The 22,401-nt window shown below is 36.3% G+C and overlaps 2 protein-coding genes and 1 non-coding gene across 3 annotated transcripts in view; all 3 read right to left on the bottom strand.

Annotated features, from left to right (window-relative positions):
- Nucleotides 1-1,091: 1,091 nt before the first annotated feature.
- Nucleotides 1,092-10,446, bottom strand: LOC109099024 (CSE1 chromosome segregation 1-like (yeast)). Its single transcript, XM_019112587.2, has 25 exons — nt 10,309-10,446; nt 9,346-9,435; nt 8,164-8,306; nt 7,978-8,079; nt 7,449-7,594; nt 7,224-7,314; nt 6,997-7,104; nt 6,815-6,907; nt 6,535-6,702; nt 6,315-6,444; nt 6,138-6,203; nt 5,862-6,064; nt 5,094-5,178; nt 4,936-4,997; nt 4,704-4,840; nt 4,517-4,620; nt 4,315-4,412; nt 3,754-3,904; nt 3,127-3,335; nt 2,906-3,003; nt 2,735-2,820; nt 2,533-2,614; nt 2,214-2,360; nt 1,851-2,082; nt 1,092-1,750 (listed from the first exon to the last, which is right to left on the bottom strand). Exons 2-25 carry the CDS (start codon nt 9,428-9,430, stop codon nt 1,661-1,663), a joined length of 2,916 nt encoding a protein of 971 aa, XP_018968132.1. The 5' UTR covers nt 9,431-9,435; nt 10,309-10,446; the 3' UTR covers nt 1,092-1,660.
- Nucleotides 4,133-4,261, bottom strand: LOC122138968. Its single transcript, XR_006155943.1, has one exon.
- Nucleotides 10,447-12,244: 1,798 nt separating the features above from the next.
- The window catches only part of LOC109098790 (receptor-type tyrosine-protein phosphatase gamma-like), a 234,184-nt gene continuing 224,027 nt past the window's right edge, over nt 12,245-22,401 (bottom strand). Inside the window, exons 20-29 of the mRNA XM_042733681.1 lie at nt 21,945-22,117; nt 21,706-21,841; nt 21,471-21,617; nt 20,524-20,617; nt 19,984-20,060; nt 19,472-19,600; nt 19,120-19,266; nt 17,646-17,788; nt 15,584-15,719; nt 12,245-14,957 (exon numbers count right to left, since the gene is read on the bottom strand). Coding sequence (XP_042589615.1) covers nt 14,811-14,957; nt 15,584-15,719; nt 17,646-17,788; nt 19,120-19,266; nt 19,472-19,600; nt 19,984-20,060; nt 20,524-20,617; nt 21,471-21,617; nt 21,706-21,841; nt 21,945-22,117 — 1,329 coding nt within the window. The 3' untranslated portion in view covers nt 12,245-14,810. The remainder of the gene's footprint in view (nt 14,958-15,583; nt 15,720-17,645; nt 17,789-19,119; nt 19,267-19,471; nt 19,601-19,983; nt 20,061-20,523; nt 20,618-21,470; nt 21,618-21,705; nt 21,842-21,944; nt 22,118-22,401) is intronic.

Below are 22,401 nucleotides of genomic sequence, written 5' to 3'. Positions count from 1 at the left end.
ACATTTTAAATTAATAAAAATCAATTTAAAGTTATTTCACACATGCAAAATCAAATAATACTGTTGTAAACTATTGTAAATTGATGTTTTCTAACAAATTCTTCCCAAACTACATTTTTGCTAACATTTTTAAATTTTCAACGAATAAAAATCAATGTTAATTTATTTCACACATGCAATGTCAATTTATACTGTTGTAAACTATTGTAAATTGATGTTTTCTAACAAATTCTTCCCAGACTATATTTTTGCTAACATTTTTTAATTTTTAACGACTAAAAATCTATGTAAAGTAATTTATCACACATGCAATGTCAATTTATACTGTTGTAAACTATTGTAAATTGATTTTTTATAACAAATTCTTCACAAACTATGGTTTCACAGTTACATTTTTACATTTTCAACGAAGCTAAGTCCCACTGTCCACATATGTGTACTTCAAGTTTAGCGAGATAGTACATCTTTACCTTTACAAAAATTTGTCAAATTGTCATGCCATATTAATCATACAACACCAATATGCATAACCTAACAAGAATCAACAATTAAATTTTATTAGATTTTTTACCTTGTGGACGTTTTGGTCTGGTGCGGCTGCCTGACTTTTCGGATGTGTTCGCCGCCATCTTGGAATTTCTGTGTAAAGTGTTTTTTCTCTTCTGACCCCACCAGATGGCAGTGTAAGTGTCCATGTTTGTGTACAACAGGTTCCAATTACACAGAATTAGGTTTTATGGCGCACACAACTAAAAATGTGATGTCCACGTATGTGGACGCCAGGTCGTAGGAGGTTAAAAAAAAAATACATTTAATTTTTATGTTATAAATAATGAATTAATGAGTATGATTAGTGACAACAACACTAACAGACAAAACTATGAACTAAAGCAGGCCATTTTCTGAAAAGAAAAAATAATTTCAGATTTACATCATTTAGCTTTTGACCCATTAAATTCGCTCTTGCCAACTCGACTTGGCATTATGGATAATCAATACATGACTCCTGACTTGGATTTTGAACATTCCTTCCTGAATGCATTGATCCGTTAAATACACTAGATCAGCAACTACAAACGGGAACCAACATGTTAAACAAGTGCATCATTTTATTTATTAACAACGAAAGCAGCAAAACTAAGACGTGAAGACAAAACATGGTGAATGACATGCAACATGAGACATCTGACATTTTTCTGCTTAGCAAAACAACTCATTTATACAGCAAAAACATCTCCAAAACTACAGGAAAGAGAACAAATGGAAAACGCTTTCCCTCATTGATTTTAAAGATGTCATCAAATGTCTGCCAACTCCCAAGTGCTGTAGAATGTTTGTAAAAGGCGACATTTCAAAATACTGCCGAATGTATGGTTGGGTAAGACGCCAAACTAAACGATAAGAGAACATTGGACGGGACTCCAAATAATACATGAGAAAAGCCAACACCAGCAGAGGCCACCCAGTGAGATGATCAGCACCCCTCTACCCAAGTACTTTCCCATTCATCACACATAATTCATTAAAACAATCCCTTCTGTCTGGCCATGTATCACTGGGCGGTGAGTCCACTGGTCGTCTCTTTATTGGTTGGATCAGTTTAAGTGTCTTGAGAGCATCAGAGGTCCCCTTTCTGGGCGATAAGCAGTCTGGGGTGTGGCTACACCAGCTGTACGGTGGCAGCCTGAAGGTAACCCTGCAGGAACTGAAGAGCTTCTGCTGGCAGACTGGTGCTCAACATGGAGGGCACCTGTTAAAGACAACATTCGGTTAGCTCAGGTCTGGAGACCAAGCATGCTTCAGTCATGTTCTCAAGTCATTTTAGTGATTACATGGTGAGCAATACTCACCCTTCCAGGACAGGCGGTGGAGAGTTTGTGTAAGGACTGAGCTAGGAGGATTTTGGGATTGTTGACAGCATCTCCGATGGGATCATGCTCTTTCTTCCCTGCAAAAGCAAGCTGTGAGAAAGCCGTCTGGTATCCTGGAGTGTCCTCTATGTCTATGAAATGCTCATCGTCTGGGATGCTGTCGTCTTCTGGTAACTCAAACAGACCAATCAGAGCCTGCAACAAAGGAGTCCTAAAGAACAGAAACAGGCTTTTCTCACCAAATGTTCATGATTAATTCATCAGCTCTCTGGCAACCCAGAGGAGTGGAAATACTTTTTGGTTAAACTGGCAGTGGGCGGAAAAAGCCAGTAGTGTGTTTACCAGAGTTTGGTGTACTCCGTGTCCATCATGGCAGGACACTCAGTGAGGATCTTCGTGATGCCCACAGCACAGATCTTCTTCTCCACCTGCCCCGAGACCTTCTGCACCTCAGGAATTATGATCTTCTCTACGACCATGCCAAACATCCTGAGACAGAAAGGAATGGAAACGATCAGAAAATAAAATAAATAAATACATAAACCAAACACATGCACTTTCTTTATAAGATGCTTTGATGGGAAAATGTCATCATTAATAAGCCAGTCAGTAATATCTGCAATGCATGACTCGACACGTTTAGAATAATAAAGCTACTTGCTTTGGCTGGATGTCATCAAATATCTCCTGCAATGCAATTGCTCCATATTTCACACAATAAAGGTTGATAAAAACCATGAAACCTGTGAAGAGAAAAAGTGACCGATCAATATAGTGAGCAATTTATAATTTTGATATTACAGGGCTCATATAAATATGGGGTTAGAAGTAAACCATGATCAGAAATGACAGCAATCTCTCACTCTTTACAAATTTTGTGGTCTTAGAGCTCTGAAGCCTCTGGAAAAGCAGAATAAAGATCTGCTTCCTGTACTGGGTGATGGAATCTCTGCATGCAAACACAGAAGCAAATGAATAGCGCACAGAAACATGTCAACTCTTTTATTCCTGTGTCCTGGTGATGCATTGCTTACGGAGGCATGTGCTCCACTATACTGTTGAGCAGATAGAAGCCTTGATGGTCATTAGCCTTGGATGCGATGAGCTTCTGGAATACTCCAAGAAGACCAGGCTGGTGGGGAAAAAAATAAATAATAATTACATTATTTTAATGGGAATGTGTTGAGGTAAGGCCCATTGCATTATGGGTTTTCATCTAGCTAAAATAATAGAGGCCCTCCCACGAAGCACTCACAATCTTGTCAGCCGCTGTGCTGGCGATGGTGGTGGCTCCTTTCTCCAGATAGGCCTGCAGCAGCCGGACGAGAGGAGGGATGTTTCCTGTGCGTTCCCACAGCACGGGCTGCAGGAGGTGAGGAAACAGGGCCATGTAGGAGGAGGGGATGGAGCTTGTGTGGATCTCCAGCAGCAGAGACATCACCTGGAAGACGTACGGAACAAACTCTGCAGGGCCAGAGATGAGACGAGAGGAAGGGCCCATAAAAACATGGCTTCAGGACTGTGTACCATCAAGAGGTTACATACAGTTAACACTTTGTATGCTCTATTATTCAGATGCTTGGGGTCAGTAAGATTGTTTTTTTTAGGAAATTAAATTGACTTACACTCAAGTCACACTCTTTACTCAAGTGACAGCATTTATAATTCAACAAAATGTTCTTTGAGCAGCAAATCAGCATATTAAAATGATTTCTGAAGGATGATGTGACACTAAAGACTGGAGTAATAACACTGACGTTTTTCTCTGAAAATTTTAATCAAATAAATACAGACCACATACTTCGGAGTGATTGTTTAAGTCACCACACAACTGTGTGATTAAGGTTATAGAGTTTAACAAATTTACAACAGTGTAACACACCCTGCACATCATTCTGGAGGATCTCAGTAAACACAGGAAACAGGGCCTCTTCAAAGCTGCCCACAGTGTCCCGATTGGCCTTGCAGGTGATCCTGATGGACAGGCACAGCGACTCAAACAGGTAATGGTTGAAATGCGGCTTACTGGGATTCTGTAGAGAATAGAAAGTTTGTTATCTTTAAAGAACAGGCTGCCCACACATACAAAAGATTTAAAATGAAAAACTTCTATTGCTTCCTATTTAGTAGATATTTAAATTACTAGCTTTAAGTTTAAAGTGTAGATTTGCTGCATGTTTTATTCAGTGGGTGGCTATTCTTTGAATGCAGAAATAGTGCTAGTATGGCATGCTGAACACATCCTGTGTGTAAAACATGAAGATGTTCCGTCCTGCCTTTAGGATCAAGTCCTGCTCGGGAAATGTCCCCTTTAATGGACGGATATTTCTGTGTGTCCTGCCAGTGCATCTAATGCCATGGACTGAGACAAAGACCACATGACTGGACACCAACCTGATCTCATGCATCCTTCACAGGACAGCAGATTTAGTGACTGGCCTACCTTGCTGACAAGGAGGAGCTTATGAGTCAGTTGGCCAATGAGAGTGGGGATGTAGGGCACAATGGCTTCCTGTAAGAGGGAGAAACTCCTCATGATGGCTAGAGAGGTGACAAACAGAACAGGTCAAGGACTAGGCTAAATAAGAATATTACAGTAAACAAAACCCTTTACTAAAATTTGTGAATACCAAAGAGCCAATCACCTTTCATCATGTACTCGTTCTCAGATGAACCAGGGATTGCTAAAGCTTTGAAAAGATTGTTGAGTAACTGTTCTGTGAATGGCGCCATTTCTGCAGGAGTAATGCTGAAAAATAAGATTAGTTCAGAAAATAAGCAAAAAATAAAGTGATCAAAATTCAGAACGTGTCTCGTACTGGAAAAACTCACAGAGTGGCGTTGTTGGCTCCTCTCATGGTGAAGAGTCTCTCGAGTGCATGTGCTGCATAGGTGTGCTGAACGATGCTCTCTGCCTGCAGGTGGGCCACCAGGAGAGGAACAGCCTCCAACAGCTGCTCTTTAGGGAGCTGGAGCACCAGACAGAAGCCAGAGCAATCACACCCAGAGAAGGCACACTTGTGTAATGGAAAGCATACAATGGAATGGAAAGGAAAGTGCTTACTTGACTTCTGAAGGTCATTACATACTTGATGGCATCTGCTTTCAAAACTGGGAACTCATTCACTGAGGGACAAAGACAAAATGAACTGTCATTCAGCACCACTGCAGCTCCAGTAAAAACTCTTTAACGTACTAAATGAAATGAGTGAAGCCAATTACCACTGGGAGATTTCAGGTCTACTAGAATGTGGTTGACGAAGAATTCACACAGGTTCACCAACTCATTGGCTTGTGTTATTCCATGCTGTAAACCAGAAGCATACATTTGTCAGACTGGACCTCAGATCTATAGCTCACAAAGTAGAAGAAATCAGACTCAAACAACTCCTTAGACTGGCTCCAATAATCTGAAATAGGCCACATAAATATAATTTTTACAGCTTGTATAAAACATTCATATTAAGGTGCGAGATGCTTTGACTTTAACCATTGTCTGAATACGTGTAAGCCTTTTGAACAGTCTATAACAGATGTCTACAGCACCTTGTGAATAGTGGTCAACCCATTTTTAAATTCAATGAGCTTTATTTATATGTGTGCCGGTTACGCTCATCTCAGGGCGGCTCCGTTTACAGTAAATGCTGCTCTACACAGACAGTTATCATTTACAAGCGTGGACCATCTCTGAGTTTGCATGTTTTGATTTCCACATGTTCTTGTTCAAGAAAATGACAGTAGCTGTAGCACGTCTATCATAAAGAAGTTGCCAAATATTAAAGATTAAATGGACATTTGAATTAAATGTTTAGTCAATATTAAACAAATTATTAGATTGTGCAGTAAAGTGTAAAAACCATCGACAGGCTGTTGGCGCCCTCAACAGGCATTTCATATAATACATAATGCACAGTACAATTTATGATTACATCATGCATTTTAACAGTCTTGTTCAATAATGTCTATTTCGCTATTTGTGGAAAACCTCACCTTTTGTGTCTGAGCTTTGGAGGCCAGAGATGTGACCAGGTAGATAGCAGCATCTTTGTGTTTCCAGTTCACCCCGGGGTTCTTGGCATATTCTGTCAGCATGGAGCTCACATAGCCAGAGAAGATGCCCGTCACCGGGCCCTCGAAGAACTTACAGAGGCCTCGTACCAAATCACAGGCTGCTCTACGCCTCGTGTCGATGTCTGTGAGGACAGGAGGTATGATTCAGTACGGGAAGACTGAGTGTCTGAACAATTGAGAGTAGCATCAACACACCTGAGCCTTCAAGGTCTCTGATGATGTACTCCTCTGCGTTATCTTCAAAAGCCTCTTCATCTGCACCTGTTTTCATACAATTATCAATTTACAACATGGAAAATCCTTCTAGATTATTTGTGCCACTTCATCAGCTGCTATAATATAAGAGCTTGACAATAACAAATTGACACATACTTCTAAACTCCATGTTGGGTACGATGACCTTCTCACAGATGCTGGTAAGAACGTTCTGGTCTTCAAAGAGATGCTTATAGTGCGGCCGCTCACACACTGATGCCAAAAACTGGATAGCATTGCTCACAAGCTACAACAGATAATGTTGTCAGGCACTGTTAAGAAACAAACTAACAGCACTATGAACACTTCAAAAGAATTTTAAATGCAATCAACTTACCAAGTCATATTTAACCTCCTGTCCAGTTGTGACCAGCAGGTTCCAGATAGCTGTGACGAAGCGAGGCAAGTAAGGCTGGAACTCTTCATCGTATTTTTGAGCGTAAAGTGCTGCGTTATCACAGATTTGGGATTTCAACAGCTCCAGCAGACCAGCCTCCTCCTCATCCTACAGCAGGAAACTCACGGTTTAGTTTGTTGGTCTTGGTTATTTGAACTTACAGAAATCAGATTTGTGAGCACTCCCGTGTTAGAATATTTCAAAAAGAGAATAAGCTCACTTCTGTTTGCAACAGCTTGTTATCCAAAGTCAATAAGTTATGAAAATGTGTCATCCAAGTCTCCATGTTATCCTCAAAGAACTCCGGGAGATCCTGAAGAGATAGTAAAAAAAGAGGTATGAACTGGAAAACTGGCACAGAAGTGCAAATGGAAGCATGAGCGGTTGTAAGTGCAGACTCACCTGGAAGTTAAGGCTGTAGAAAAGTTTTGAAATAAGTGTTAGGGAAGAAAAGAGCACTTTCAGGGCATTGACATCTGTTGCATGAGTCTGACACAAATCAATCGTAGCCTAAAAGTGAAACAAACAAATGATATTTCTATTTCACATACATGAGTAAAAGCAAATGATTACTTGCATATCTGTTAATGATGGAATAAAGTAAAAAGAAAACAACTCATTGACTTCACCTTGAAGAGTTCAGTGAGAGGCTGTGCAAAAGTGTCCAGTACCAGCTTGATCTCTGACCACAGCTCATTGGACTTAAACTCATGGCGGTATCTGAAAGACAATAGAGGCAATACTCGAAATACAGGATGTATTAAATGTATGTAAGGATCAGGTACAAAATGTAACACCACCTGAATCCAAAAAAATTTTTACATATACGTTTTTATTCCAATATTCTCCAATACCTTTTAAAAAGGGAGTGTGCCGTGCGAAGAACTCCATTGATGATGTGGAAGTCCCCGCTCTGAAACCGATTTACCATCTCGGTCAGGAGATCCGGCCATTTCTGAGGGAAATCCTCTCGCCCGAGGATGCTGATCGCATCACTCAGCTGCAGAGGGGAAAACAGTCACTTTTGCTTACAGATAATGTATTTATCTGTGCTCTTGCTTGTAATTTTGTTTTTATTTGTTCTGAAATAAAATTTGTTCTAAATGTTTTACTCATCTTTAATAATGTTTGAACTTTTTATTACTTGGGCTAATAGTGTTCACTGTTGTATTGAAATGGAGAATTGTGAATTTAAGTCGTATCTAAAACTTCTTAAGCTTATATATTGGAATCACATGACATAGGTCAAAAAGAGACCCACTGATCTATAGGCTACAGCAGTATGTCTTATTACAAACCCAGTCATGTGGATTACAGCAACAGCACTCAAATAACAGTACACGGGTGAAACTGCTGCTTCTCATGGGTTATCTGAAATTCTACCTGTTTTTGTATTTGCTCTGGGCTGGTTAGCATCAAGTTTACAATGTTGGCTTTGATAGCAGTCCGGTCAGGATCAGAGATCTTGTTTGGTTCGTCCTCAACCAGGAAGAGAAAGTACACAAATCCAGATTAGAGGCCACCTATCACACAGCAGACTGTTTTAATAGTATTTAACAGGACACGCACTATGCGCCAGTTCCTCTTGATGTAGTTCTTGAAGGTGACGGCTGCACACACGCGAATGACCTCATCTTGGGACTTCTCTAGTAACGTGAGCAGTAAAATGGGGTAGTTCTGGTTTCCCTCCACTGATTCCAGAAATTTCTCAGCTAAAGATGGAGAAGGTGAGAACACAAAAATGGGGATAAATACTGTACCTCAATACCACTGAAAAATTTATAGCACTGTTTATTTCGTTAAAAAATTTTTTTCTATTGTATATGAAATTGATTTTTTACTGGATTACCAAACTGGTATTGAAATCCAAAATTCTCTCTAAAGAAAATGTATATTAACATGAGAATCAATATGCTTTTGGGCCAAACAAGCACACTTTTGGACTAAAAGCCCTGAGGGAAGTTGTTTAGTGAAAGTTTTTTGAAGAGAAATGTAGAGGTTTTTTATTTTTCTTAGCAGAAAAAAACCCCATCTCAAATAAAATAACAGAAATTAAGAAATTACTATGACAGATTTTTTGCATAATATATTTTAGACATTTCTAATGATTTATAGTTGTAGGCCTCCTGCAGTTTTTCATAAAATTAAAGTAGTGGTATTAGAGGCCAAGCCCTGAATTATTCTTAAATACTTTTATTTTATTACAATAGTAAAGTGTTATAACAATACTAATATTTGCTTAATGTTTATTCAAATTATGCAGCGCTACAAAAAAGCACAACAAACCTAGTTTTCTTAAGAATATTTTTCCCCAAATTCAAACCTTTACAATTAATCCAAAATGCGGCATCAAGATTAATTTTAATGAGCCCAAAAGAATACACGACACACCTCTGTTTATCAGTATGTACTGGCTACCAATAGCTGCTTGCATAAAATTCAAGGCATTAATGTTTGTCTACATAACCACCACTGGCTCTGCTAACTGACTAAATGTAAATTGTTTAGCACTACTGAGAATTGTGAGATTTTACTACTATATAAAATATTGGCATAGTAATGACAACATATTACAATACTACATGGGCATAAAACACACAAAAAAAAGCAAGCTAGTGAAAATTTTGGCAGCTGGGCCAGTAGGAAACAAAAAAATCATCATTACTGAGGCCTGCAGGTTTGCACCTTCTCATACACAAATCCAAAGAAAACGCAGTGTTTTTTTTTAACAGCCTCAAATGTGAATGTTACCTGGCCGTCTCACAGCTGGGTCAGGGCTTAGTGTTTTCTGCAGATACTCAGTCAGGGTTTGGAGATTTCCATCATTCAGCTCCATGATTGCTACAGAAATAAAAGTAGGATCCACTATGAGAACTGATGCAGTGAGTTGATTTGTAAAAACTCACAATCAACTCTCCAAAACACACACACACACATACATACATACACACACACATACATACACACACACACACACACACACACACACACACATATGCACATTCACGCAGTACACAAGCACCACTACAGTAAAGGGTACCGTTTTATTTACTAAAATCAAATCATTGTGTAAAACAGAAAGATCATGCTGATGATAATGTGAACATATATTTATTTTGTTAACGCATTTCAGAAATTAAAGACCTTTATCTGAAGAACATTTTAATGTAAACGGACCCTTACACTTTTCTTCTGTTTATGATCCTGACAGACGGGAGCACACATGCTCGGCCTGCTCTGACTGAAGCGGCCCGTAAACTATCTCACTCACATGTATTAATAAACACTAGATTATGCTCTGTGTGCTCGGAGGCTGGTTTATGGGCTCCACTGTGTCAGTCTGGTTGTTTAAGACAGGGTTTACTGACAGAAACACAGGCCGTGATTCACGTGCTAAAGCTGTTAGCATGCGGAGATGAAAAGGAATGCTAGTCATCCAAAACAGTCACAATAAAACGACCTCTATTTTCCAATACGATGGACGCTGAAGAAACCGTTGAACGAGGTTAAATTAGTGAAAGTAAGACGTAAAGTTACTCCGTTATGTGCTTAGTTCACGAGCTAACTCTCGAGCTCACTCTTAACGGCGCGCGCTGCGTGCGTAAGCATTCAAACAAGATAATTCCGTAATCTCATAGTTTATTAACGACCAGAAGATAATACACAGTGGATTTACTGACAATGAGAAAACAAAGGGATTAAAGAAGGTCTTACCTTTAGCTGTATGTAGAAGTGCTGCGCTAACCACCGGCGAGAAGTTTCAAACGCCTCACACAAGTGCGCGGTCACGACTGGGCGCATGCGCACTAATGAGAGACACAGAAAGGAGCGCACATGGTGTCTATTGAGCCTGTGTATGTACACACCACCCCCCCTATTTTACGTCGAACCGAACCAAATCAAATTTAACGTAACTTTTATCATAGCAAATCAAAATAACATCACCCAATCCAAAACAAAACGTTCTTATAATGAGTATATTTTTATATATTCTGTGTCCAAACCACTGATCTACAATATAGATCAGTGGTCCAAACTGATATTCCATTATTATAATATCTGTATTTACACCCACAACCTAAAACTGCAAAGATCAGGTTGTCATTTATTTCGGCAAGTTGGATTTATTTAGGCCTATTTATATACAAGAATCGCTTGTTGTATTCCTCAGTTGTAAATTGCTTTTGATTTTTTTTTAACAATGGCTTAATACTTTTTTATCGTTTACATTTGTGCTGTTTATGCATTGTTATTTAACTGATTTTCCTGAAAAGTCATTAAATATGCTTTTTATTATTATTAGACTATTCATGTATCATTATAGTATTTTTTGCACTGTCTATATGCTGCTTTAAATATAAACATGTTCATTTTCATTACTGTATTAATGACAGTTTAATGAAAAGCATTGAAGATCATGTGAATAATGCCACAATAGGGAAACACATTCATTGTCTCAAAAATTAGATTTAGTTTTTCTTTTCCAAAATGGTTATTTGCAGGTCTTCTTGTGAAAAATATATACAGAAAGACTTTATGCATGTGATTTGTGATATTTTTATTTAAAAAAAAAAAAAAAAAAAAATCTACCTTTCTAATCTTTTTGTATTCTATCTATTTTCTTTTAATTTATTATACAATTATAAAAAAAGACCTCTAACACTAGCTTGCTCTATTCTTTTTCTATTCTATCTGTTTTCTTTTTATTTATTATATTATTTAAAAGCCCTTGCTACGTATACTGTGTTTAGGCTAACTGAGACTTGTTATAGCACTTGTATATCATTGCTCTTTTGTTGTTTTTGATTGCTTCCATTGTCCTCATTTGTAAGTCGCTTTGGATAAAAGCGTCTGCTAAATGACTACATGTAAATGTATATGTATGTTGCCATCACTTACTGTATTGTAACAATGAGACTAACTGGTTTCTCTTCTGTTCAAAACCTGAATATTTCAGTCGTTTAGGCAGACCAAGCATTGATTTTAATTGTCTGGTGGCATCCACCCTTCATTGTGTTGAACATCAGAGTTCAAATATAACAGAGAAGACAGAAGAAGAAGAAGAAGAATTTGTAGATTATGGTTAATTTGGTTAGCCCTTTTGCTATTTTAAATAATATTAAATTAATATTAAAGATTAAATAACCAGCTGACATTGGCTCGGCTTTACTAATTCAGTTTGTTTTAAAATGTTTTACACTGACACTCTATTAAAACAAACCTTTTCTTCTGTTGCAAAAAATTAGTGAAGACGTACAAAGATGTACATAATTCATAAATGTCTGGTCCTGCATTATTTGAAGACATCCTTTGTGGCGTATTACGTTATAACACAATGTGACTGGGACATTGAAAAACATGCAATCTGACTGTTCTTTCTTCTGTGCATTGTTTCATGTTGTAATTAGCTTTGCTTTGTCCCTTGTACTGTTTATGGTTTCCAGCAAGAACTCATCACATAATTGCTTCTGGCTCCTCATGATTATTGTTTTTATGCCCCTGACATCAGCATTTGTTCTGATTTTAATCTATATTTGTGAAAAGCTGAATCAGGCATTGTAATAATTACAGCAATTAGGACCATTTAGATTAGTTAGAAGGTAAAAACAGAAAACCAAAAAAATGTGAAAATGTACAACATGGAGATATATTTAAAGTACATCAAAACTCATATTTTATTTTATGTATAGCAATACAATTTACATATTAAATAACACTATAATAGAATGCTTTGATATAGCTTTCAACAAAAAGAAAAAAGAAAGAAAGAAAGAAAACCCCTTCAAAAAAAAAAAAAAAAAAAAAAAAAAAACCCTTCGTGTGTTATTCCAGATTAGAAAAAGTGGATATGATGGTGACACCCACCTGCTTTGTATGGGAGAACTTCTTCTTTGACTTACAAGATCTATTCTATTGCACTTCTGGACAATGAAACAGATTTTATTTCGATTCAAAGGGGGGAAAGAAAAAAGAAATACCACAATCACTGCCTTAGTTTATGATTGTTGTGTGTTTGGAACTTGATGTCAGCCACCTTCTGAAGGATTTGGGGACATTTTGTGTTAACCATCAATGAGAACTACACACAAAACTAAGGACAAACAAACAAAATTGATTCATATGAAAATATAGAGTTTGCAATTATATGCCAGGATACAAAGCTTTTAGAGACTGATGAGTTAATGAAGCAAGAAATAGATTATGTACATTTCTTAACATGATAATGCAAATATGCTTACAAATGCAACCCACAAATAATGCAAGAAAAGGAAAAAGAGATACCACAGGACAAAAACGTTAGAAAAGATTGATGCAACTTGCAGCTCCAATTTTTTTATGTGATGCACAAGCAAAGTCAGAATATTACCCCAAATGTTGGAGAGATGCGACTTCATTTTCCAGCCTCCTTCTTAGGAGAAACAAGACATGAACTGAGCAAACACCTTCGATGTGTGTCTTCTCCATCTCAACAGCATAACGTTGTCAATCTTTCGAAAGCATTTCAAAAGTCCAACAAAAATTCAACAGCTTTCTTCTTCACATCAAAAGAAATCTGTAATAGTGTACATTCTCATTGCAACATGAAAAGAAAAGAAACAAAAATAAAGGTGACCTGTCAGATAAACAAATGCTCCGCGAAGCAACTCAGACAAAAACAAAACGAAACAAAGCAAACAAAGATACTAAGAAAGCAACAAAAAACAAAACGAAAATGCAAAGCAAAACATACAACAAAACGAAAACATAATTTTGCCTGTGGACATTTTCAGCATTGTTTTCCCAGTCACTCCCCAAAACATCCAATCACAAAAATAAAAACTTTCTCACGTTTCATGACTGAAGTGAATGACAGTTGTAGTCTTTGGTAAAAATTAATGAATTGTGGGTCCCCAGTTTTCGAAGCGATAAGACTGATTCTAATGTTTTGTTAGCAAGGCCTTTGTGCTGTATGGCATGAAACAACCGCTTATGATATTACAATAACTGTTTTCCTAGCAGTATCTGAGAAGCAATGACAAGAAATGAGAGACACTAAAAGAGGTCAGTTTAGTGAAGAAATGCTCGGACTGAGTCTACAAGCTTCTAGTAAAACCAGTCAATACCAAACACAACACGCACCTATATCACACACACATACACACACCTGCCGAGGTGAAATGAGACTGTACAGAAGGCATCGAGAGACTTGGATACATTATTCTCAAAGTTATGGGACGGCTTATGTCAGTGAACCCAGGACGAAGTAGAGCAGTATAAAAAAGAGAACAGAATTAACTCCTACATTATGAGTCGCATGGTATCATTACATGTTGAGTTGCACTCTCAAGTGACAAAAGTAGCAGCTTGCAGCATAAAGCAATGGAGAAATCAAACCAGCAGGGGGTGCTAGAGAAGTCAAGGGCTCTGCGGATCCTTCTACTGTGACGGCTGCTCGTAGAGACAGTTAACATTTACAAAAGCACAAGTTATTATGATATATACGATATATTCATATATATATATATATATATATATATATATATATATATATATATATATATATATTAAAAGCAGAATATGAATCATACAAAAGTTCACAGTAGCAGTATTAATACCACCTTTAGAAAGTAAATATGGGTTTAACTAGAAGCAAAATGAGTAGATATACAATTCAGGGTGCGAATCAAAACTAAACGAACATAATCCATATTGCTCATACGGTCTTTCATCGGTGAATCTGACTGATTTTGTGTTGGGTCTTTGCAAGTTGGACAGGGGAATAATCTCATTTTCCAGCATCTGAGGAGTGCGTGGAACCTGTTTTTCGCTTGTGGAGGCTATTTCTAAAACTTGGGAAAGCAGCTTTATTATGGAATGTCAGAATAAGGGCTTGACAGTGAGAGTTCAAGTGGGTGAGAGAGACTGATCGTGGTGGAGATGGTGGAGTAGGCAGTAACACTGATATTTTCTTAGTGCAAACTAGACAGAACTGTGTTTCATTTCGGTTTGTTTGTTGTGAACTTAAAAACGTCGGTGCAAATGTTCAGTAGGATAACATTAAGACATAAAATGGCGAAAAAAATAAATATCAAAAACTTTTTATCAGTGTAAAAAAGTAATCAGGTTATTCTTTTAACCAAGAGTTCTGGCAAAAAAGGCCTCAGAAAAAGTCTGTCTTAGTCCTTGAAGTTCTACAAAGTTCGAGTAAGTGCCTCTTCGCGCCTGTTCGGGGGGCTTTAGACGAGCGACTCCATGCTTTCGGCCGGGTCCGATTCGTCAGACATGGCCACGCTGCCGTTTCTGTCCAGGGACATGGGGCTGGATCCGTTCTCTTTAGTGCTTATCAGGCTGAGCATAGCTTTGTAAAGGTACTGGTACTGTTCCTGAAAAACAGAGGTGGACATAAAGCATGACTTCACAATGGGGCACAGAGGATTATTTTGGAGAAAAACTGTGTTTAGAAAAGGATGTAAAATGTAGATACAGCTCTGGTGCCTGCTACCCACTCCAGTCCAGTAAGTGGCAGACATTCAGCTTTTATGTTGATGTGTAAAAATGTCAGAAGCAGCAGGAGCACATTTCTGCCACCTACTGGACTGGAGTGAGAAGTGCTGAATAGCTCACACAAGGGATCACATTTTAACTTTAAAATTGATTCAATAATATGGATCCGTTCACTAAAAATGCAGAAAGATAGATAGATATTAAGGCCAAATTTATTCATTTGTTCTCTCATTTTAGTTATATTTTGGCTATGTTGTACTAATTTGTTCTAATTCTCTGTATGTATGTACTGTACATGTGGAAGAATTGACAATAAAGCAGACTTGACTTAAATTACCAACAAATAGAGTTGTGGGTACGAACTCATGGCTGTGTTTTATTAATTAGTTCCCACGTTTTAGTTGAATCTTAAACACACGGTACTAATTTGTTCTAATTCAGTTCCTACATTCTTAGCCTTGAAAGATTTTTTTTTTTTTTTATGGACCTCAGTATAAACACATACAATGTCGGTAAAGACTCCTGGTCTCATGAGGTTGATCATCTTGGCCACCTGGTAGACCCCCACAGCTCCTTCACTCTCCAGCTGCTGTGACAGTGTGGTGAGAGCACACAACATCCCAGCAGACACTGCGCCAAATCTGTCCACACACAAACATCACATAGCTATATGATCAAACATCTCGTAAACGTCAACATAAGTGCTGTTCAACTCATTTACCATTTACAACTCATTTAATGTGTCATATGTGGGACAGAAATATTATTCAACAAGAAGAAAAAAAGAAGAAGAAGAAGGACGGGACTTTTATTTCTGTTATTTTATTCTTTGAGAATTGACTAAATTGTGAAAAGTCGTGTCTTTGTGACGGGTAGGTGATGGGGCAGGGTTAAAAAGTTGGATTGGTGATGCCAAAACAGTGTTTTATTAGTATTATTTGTAAACTATTCTAGTATTTGTTAATGTTTTGAATTAGCTTTTTTATATATTTTCAGTTTTAGTTCATTTTAATTTTAAGTTTAGAAAATATTTGTTATGTGCTTTTGTTATTTGTACAGGTTTTTGTTATTTAATATTTAACTTTAATTTATTTTTGTTTCTGTTGAAGTTTTAGAAATGTTAGTACCTTATTTCAATTAGATGCAACATTTCTAATTGTGGTCTTTTGTCTTCTAAGATTTTGACTTTTTCACGTAATTATTTTATTTTACTTTATTTTATTTTATTTTATTTTAATTTATCTTTTACTGAAAATGCTCGGAAAATTCTAGGAAAAAAATCAGAGGAAGTTATAATTTATTATTTATGTATTTTTTGTTAACAAATTAAAATGACAAATATATATATTTTTCATGCATAATAAGACCAATAATGTGCATGAAGAAATATGTTTATATATTATTATATATTTAAATAATATATTAAATATATGTATTTTGACTTTAAGACCTCAAAGTTGTTCTCATGAAACTAAAGCAAAATGTAATGTTTATTTATTTAAATAAAATGGTTAATGAAAAGTAAATGTTTTGTGGTATCCCATCAATAGCAACAACCAAAAATAAAATGTTTGGAATATTGTGGCTGTTATTTTTATTTACATAAAGTAAATTTACACAAAAATTTTAAATTAAAGACATTTTATTACAAAACACCAAAAGTTCTAGCTTCTTTTTGTGGCACAGTTGCTTACTGTAAGAGGAGGTTTTCTATTTCTACACATTTCTTTTTATAGATCATCTTGTATGGGCCATTTTCTATCTTGTCTTATCTTGTGTTCTTACATCTTTCTCTGACAGCAGTGCAACATTTTCATTTATAAACTCTATTCTTAAGTCTATAAGAATAGAATTCATTACAGTTCCTACTGTTTGACACCCTAAGGTGCTGTGATCCAATTAGCTTTAACGAGTATTCCTTAATATCAACAGACATTACTTTGCAATAAAACGACTAACAGTGGCCCCTTCATGTTTATTCATTATGTTAATGAGGCCTGATTGCCTCATCTGATGCTGGACTAATCGAGCTTTTCAAAATGTGTAATGTTACTTTTATATCACCCCTTAGAGGTTTCAAAAAGATGGCTGTCTTAATTAGCATCACGTTCATTAGAGCTAAAGATATGCTAGTCTGTCAAATGCTCCTCCTGCAAAAGATCTGCTTCTCCCTAGTGTTCGACAGAGAGCTACTTCTGTCTAGAAGCAAGTCTTTGTAGTCTAAAATGGAATCTATAAGGCTGAATTTGGCTCAATTTGTATACTTCTATTAGGTACAAAAAGTATGTATGTCACAAAACATGAAAAAAGTGTGTATTGTTCCAGTTCTGACGTGCTATATCAGATTGAACCAATGTTCATCTCATCCCAGCCTCTAAAACCAGAGGCAATTTTTACTTAAGACTGAGGTTTTCTAAGCCAAACTGTAAATTACAGGAGGCACTTATAAATATATATATATATATATATATATATATATATATATATATATATATATATATTTTTTTTTTTTTTTTTTTTAATATATATTTTATATAAATATATATATTTTAAATTGCATTACTCACTCGTCATGCACTATAGTGGGTCCATCTCTGGTCATGGCCTCTTCTTTGATGACGTTGATGAGCTCAAAGGTGCTGCTAATGGGAGCGTCAGGGTTTGGCCATTTTGGGCACTGAAAATGACGAACTTCTAAAACGTAATCATCCTAAAAAATAAAAGAAATGGAAAGAGATAATATAACATTTTTAATATAGTTTAAACCAAAAATTATAATATCATTATTATTATAATTACAATAATATTAATATGAACTTTTATATAAACTACGTATATAATATATTTATTTATAAACTGTACTGTACACAAATTTGGGGTCAGTAAGTTTTTTTTTTTTTTTTTATTAGCACTTTTATTCAGCAGCAATGCATTAAATTGATCAAAAGTGACAGTAAAGACATTTTGTAATGTCACAAAATATTTATATTCAAATAAATGCTGTTTCTTTAACTTCCGTTTCATTAAATAATCCTCAAAAATGTATCACAGTTTTTTACAAAAATATTAAGCAGCATTAAATAGAAAATATAAATGTTATATGTATAATAATAATTTAAAAAATAATAAAAATAATAATAAAAAATGTTTAAGAGCATTAAATCAGCATTTCTGAATGATTTTTGAAGAATCATGTGACACTGAATACTGCAGTAATGATGCTGAAAATAATTTTAAATTGTAATAATAACTCTTTAGCTGTTTTCTTTAGCTTGGTGAGCATAAACAAAATAAAAATAAAATTGGTACCCAGACTTTTGAAAAGTATTGTATTAATGTAATATATAAAATATAATCAAATTGTTTGCTTTCTTTCTTTGATCCTTTCTCTTAATATAATTATACAATAATATTAAATTGTTACATGTAATTAAATATTTATAATAACTAGAAATGATGGTCCCACTTTCTATTAGATTTAAATTAATCATTTGATACAATGCACTTATTGTGTAAATACATGTTTTTACATTGCATTTATATTGTAAAAAAAATAACTGCATGTAAGTATATCTGTAATTAATTTTTGTGATTACATTTATAATAAAACTTTTGACCCATCCCTTACACCTACCCATACCACCAAACCTGTCCCTAACCACCTGACCCATAGCCCACCTTAATAGCAGCAGAAGTGTTTTGCAATACAATATGAACACAATAAGTAGATTGCTCTTATTTGTTGATGTAAGTACATAGTAGTTAAGGCCATCTAATATAAAGTGGGACAAAAATTATAGTACAATATCATAAAAAATTAGATCACAAAATATAACATAAATTTATATAATTAATTATATATATATTTCACATCTAATTTAAATCCAAAATTTACAGCCAGAAATTTGTGGCCTCAGGAAATACTATAAATTATATTATAATATTATTCAAAATAATACATCCATATTAGATGAAATACAAATAATTAATGACATACTATATACCGTTTGAATCTAAATCTTTCCCTCTAAAGACACAGACCTGTGTGGCCTCCAGGATGAAGTCATGAATGATGATTTGCTCCTCACTGGAGAGGCAGAGTCTGTCTTTACTGATAAGAGTGACTGTAAACGCCTCACAGTTCATGGCTTCCTCTCGACTCGGCCAATACACAAACTCATCCTCCGCCTGCGGGAACAAACGTGAGTGAGAGTAATTAAAGTCTTTCAGTGATCTCACAACCAATTCCCGTAGTTCACTGCCCACAATAACAAAACAACGGCTGACCTTGAGGAGCACAGCCTATAACATTAACTTGAGTTTCCCTCCTTAGAGGCAAGACATGACACACTCGAAACAAACAGGAACTTCGCAGATGGTCTTGAATACCCACCAGGCCCTGGTTGTCTGGTAACATGACGATGATTTGAGCATTGTGGTCCCAGATCATCCTCCAGAAATCTTTAGTGGTGTGAGGCAAGGGATGCTGGGTAATGATGAACTCATTGCTCCGGTAGTAGCCCTAGTAGTAGTGCGGAAACGTGTAATAAACAAAAGCAGCAATCAATTATTCTTGGCTTTCAGTATACAACAGATAGCATATAGATAAGTGACTCAATTTATCCTCACTTTATATTTAGTTCAATTCAGTTACTATCCTTAGTTACAAAAAAGGCAAAACGACAATGTGAAGTTTGTGTATAATTCCATAATGCCTGTTTTTTGTTGACCTGTCATCTTTGAACCATAAACAAAACCCTTTGTACTATTTAACACAGGTGCTGTAAAACCAAAATTACACAAATGTTCACTCTCATGACTATAAAGCAGAAGTTTTCCCCAGAACACTGAGTGCTAAATTCAGTACAGGTTAATGTAGTTGTAGTGGGGGTGTTGGGAACTCACCATTATATAAGATGCATTGATGTAATCAGTGCCTTTCATCCCAGGCAATGGTGCAAGACCAACACGTGCTCTTTCCGCTGAGAGGGACAAAAACAGCCAATCAGGACACAGAGTAAGAGAGCAGGTCAGTGATGTGATCTCATTAGCTCAGTGCTGCAAGCACAGTTTTGAAAGCTGTGTTGCAGTTTGGATACTAGAAGAACTGTCATAGAAGTCCAAGGTATGTGAAAAAAAGCTAAAAATAGCTTCTCCAGAAAAGAAGATGACCACAGGACACCACAGTAAACCATGACTACATTTAGTAATTTACATTTAGTCATTTAGCAGACGGATTTATCCAAAGTGAGTACAACGGAAGCAATCAAAATCAAAAAAAGTGCAATGATATGCAAGTCACAGTTGGCTTAATGCAGTACATGTAGCAAGTTTTTTTTTATTTTATTATATAATAAATAAAAAAGAAAACAGACTAACGACTCAACAATACACAATAAATAATTTGGATGTGCTATTATATTTACATTAGGTTATGTTACTCACATGGGACAACAGAAGAGTTGCGGTTCTTCTCCTTGTTGCATTCTTTTTGAGCACTGAAGCACTCCATAAATCTTGCATTGCACTGAGTCACCAACTGAAGATAAAGTAGAAATAATTACTCTTTCTTTAGTAGTATGATACATCACATAACAACTTGTCTATTGACAACATTGCAGTCTACAAAACTGCAGGTTAAGAACAGTCAGAATTTCAGGGCTCAACAAAACAAAACAAAACACAAAACAAAACAAAACAAAACAAAACAAAACAAACACAACACAACACAACACAACACAACACAACACAAAACAAAACAAAACAAAACAAAACAAAACAAAACAAAACAAAACAAAACAAAACAAAACAAAACAAAAAACAACACAACACAACACAACTAAACACAACACAACACAACAACAACAACAACAACAAAAAAACCCAAAACAAAAAACAAAGAACAACTAATTGACATTTATTAGAAAACAAAACAATACAAAAAAAGATGCATCACATTAAGTACTGCAAATCTAGGAAGGAAATGTGTCCTGCAGTTGTAGCCTACCAAATAAAATAAATTTTTGATTTATATCCATATATTGAAGCCGAACCAAAAAGAACCATAAAAAGTGAGAATTTCAGGGCTTAATAAAATATTTTATAAACTCATGAAACTCAAGTAAGCCACATATCACACATTTTTCCCACACGAACCTGTCAAGCTTGGGTTGTAAGTCACAGTGTCCTAACCGGGTATGAAATGATAGAGCAACAAGCGATAAAAGCTCCAATTTCAATGGTTCAAAATTCTTTTCCGCGTAAATATGCATTAGAAATCAAATCTCTTCTGATATGCTGAGAATGTGTCATGCACTGCAGTTCTGCAATCAGTGCTGGCAGACAAATTGCTTGTTGAAATGACTTTGCATAAGGAAAGAGATAGTCCCCACCTTGAACTGCTTCTCCAGTCGTGTTTTACCCCCTGGCCCCGGCGTCAGGATGTTGTTGACATAACTGTGCAGCTGACTAGAGGGCACCTCTGTTTCCTTCCCAAGAATGGCTTCCATCAAGGCATCGTGAATGAAGATATACTGCTCCTAAACACACAGAGACAGACAAACAGGGATTTAAAGAGACATGCTAGATGACACCAACAAACAGAAGTGATTTAAACTGGTGGCTCACCTCCGTTTGGACCAGGTAGTTTCTCTGAGTTCGTATATGTTTGAGGAAACCCAGCACATTGACTGAGCCTTTATCTTTCAGCTGCTGTAGCATGCTGTCAATCACAATATAAGTTCCTGTCCTGCCCACGCCAGCACTGAAGAGGAAACATTAATAACATATAAAACAGTTTGTTTATTGCTCTCTATGCCATCAAATCAGCCAGTGGAAGTGTGTGCATGTGTGTCTTTTTTTTTTACCTGCAGTGTACAAGCATGGGGCCCATCTCTGGAGTCTGTGCAGCAGAGGACTTCCTGACAAAGGTGAGCACAGGTAATGTGTATTCAGGGACACCCATATCTGGCCACTGAGTGTAATGATACTGCAGAACTGTTCTTTCACTCTGACGCCCCTTAGTGTTACCCTTCTGACCCTGCAAACACACACAAACAGATGAAAGTTTTATAACTACATATAACCCTTCAACATAAAAGGACAAAGAACAACATAAACTCCTACTGTTGTATAAATTAAGCCAGAACAAGGCACAAAACAAAACAAAACAAAACAAAGCAGAGCAAAACAAAACAGTTCCACAATTACTTCTGGTACTATGAAAAGGTTCCCGCGGTGCAAAAGGCCTTATATACAGTACTCCTACTGTTTTATAAATTCAGCAAGAACAAGGCACAAAAAAACTAACAAAACAGCAAAACA

Source organism: Cyprinus carpio, chromosome B11, assembly GCF_018340385.1.
Source record: "Cyprinus carpio isolate SPL01 chromosome B11, ASM1834038v1, whole genome shotgun sequence".
NCBI lineage: Eukaryota > Metazoa > Chordata > Actinopteri > Cypriniformes > Cyprinidae > Cyprinus > Cyprinus carpio.
The sequence above is the reverse complement of the archived record's forward strand: the minus strand, read 5'-3'. Positions and strand labels throughout refer to the sequence as shown.

Bases quoted from the DNA above. Each gene is read 5' to 3' on its own strand.
- LOC109099024 (XM_019112587.2), bottom strand. From the start codon at position 9,430: ATGGAGCTGAATGATGGAAATCTCCAAACCCTGACTGAGTATCTGCAG. The intron at 8,080-8,163 runs GTGCGTGTCCTG...TTTCTCTTCCTG, and splicing joins TCAAGAGGAACTGGCGCATA to GTTGAGGACGAACCAAACAA. The intron at 6,445-6,534 runs GTAAGTTGATTG...TATCTGTTGTAG, and splicing joins AGGAGGTTAAATATGACTTG to CTTGTGAGCAATGCTATCCA.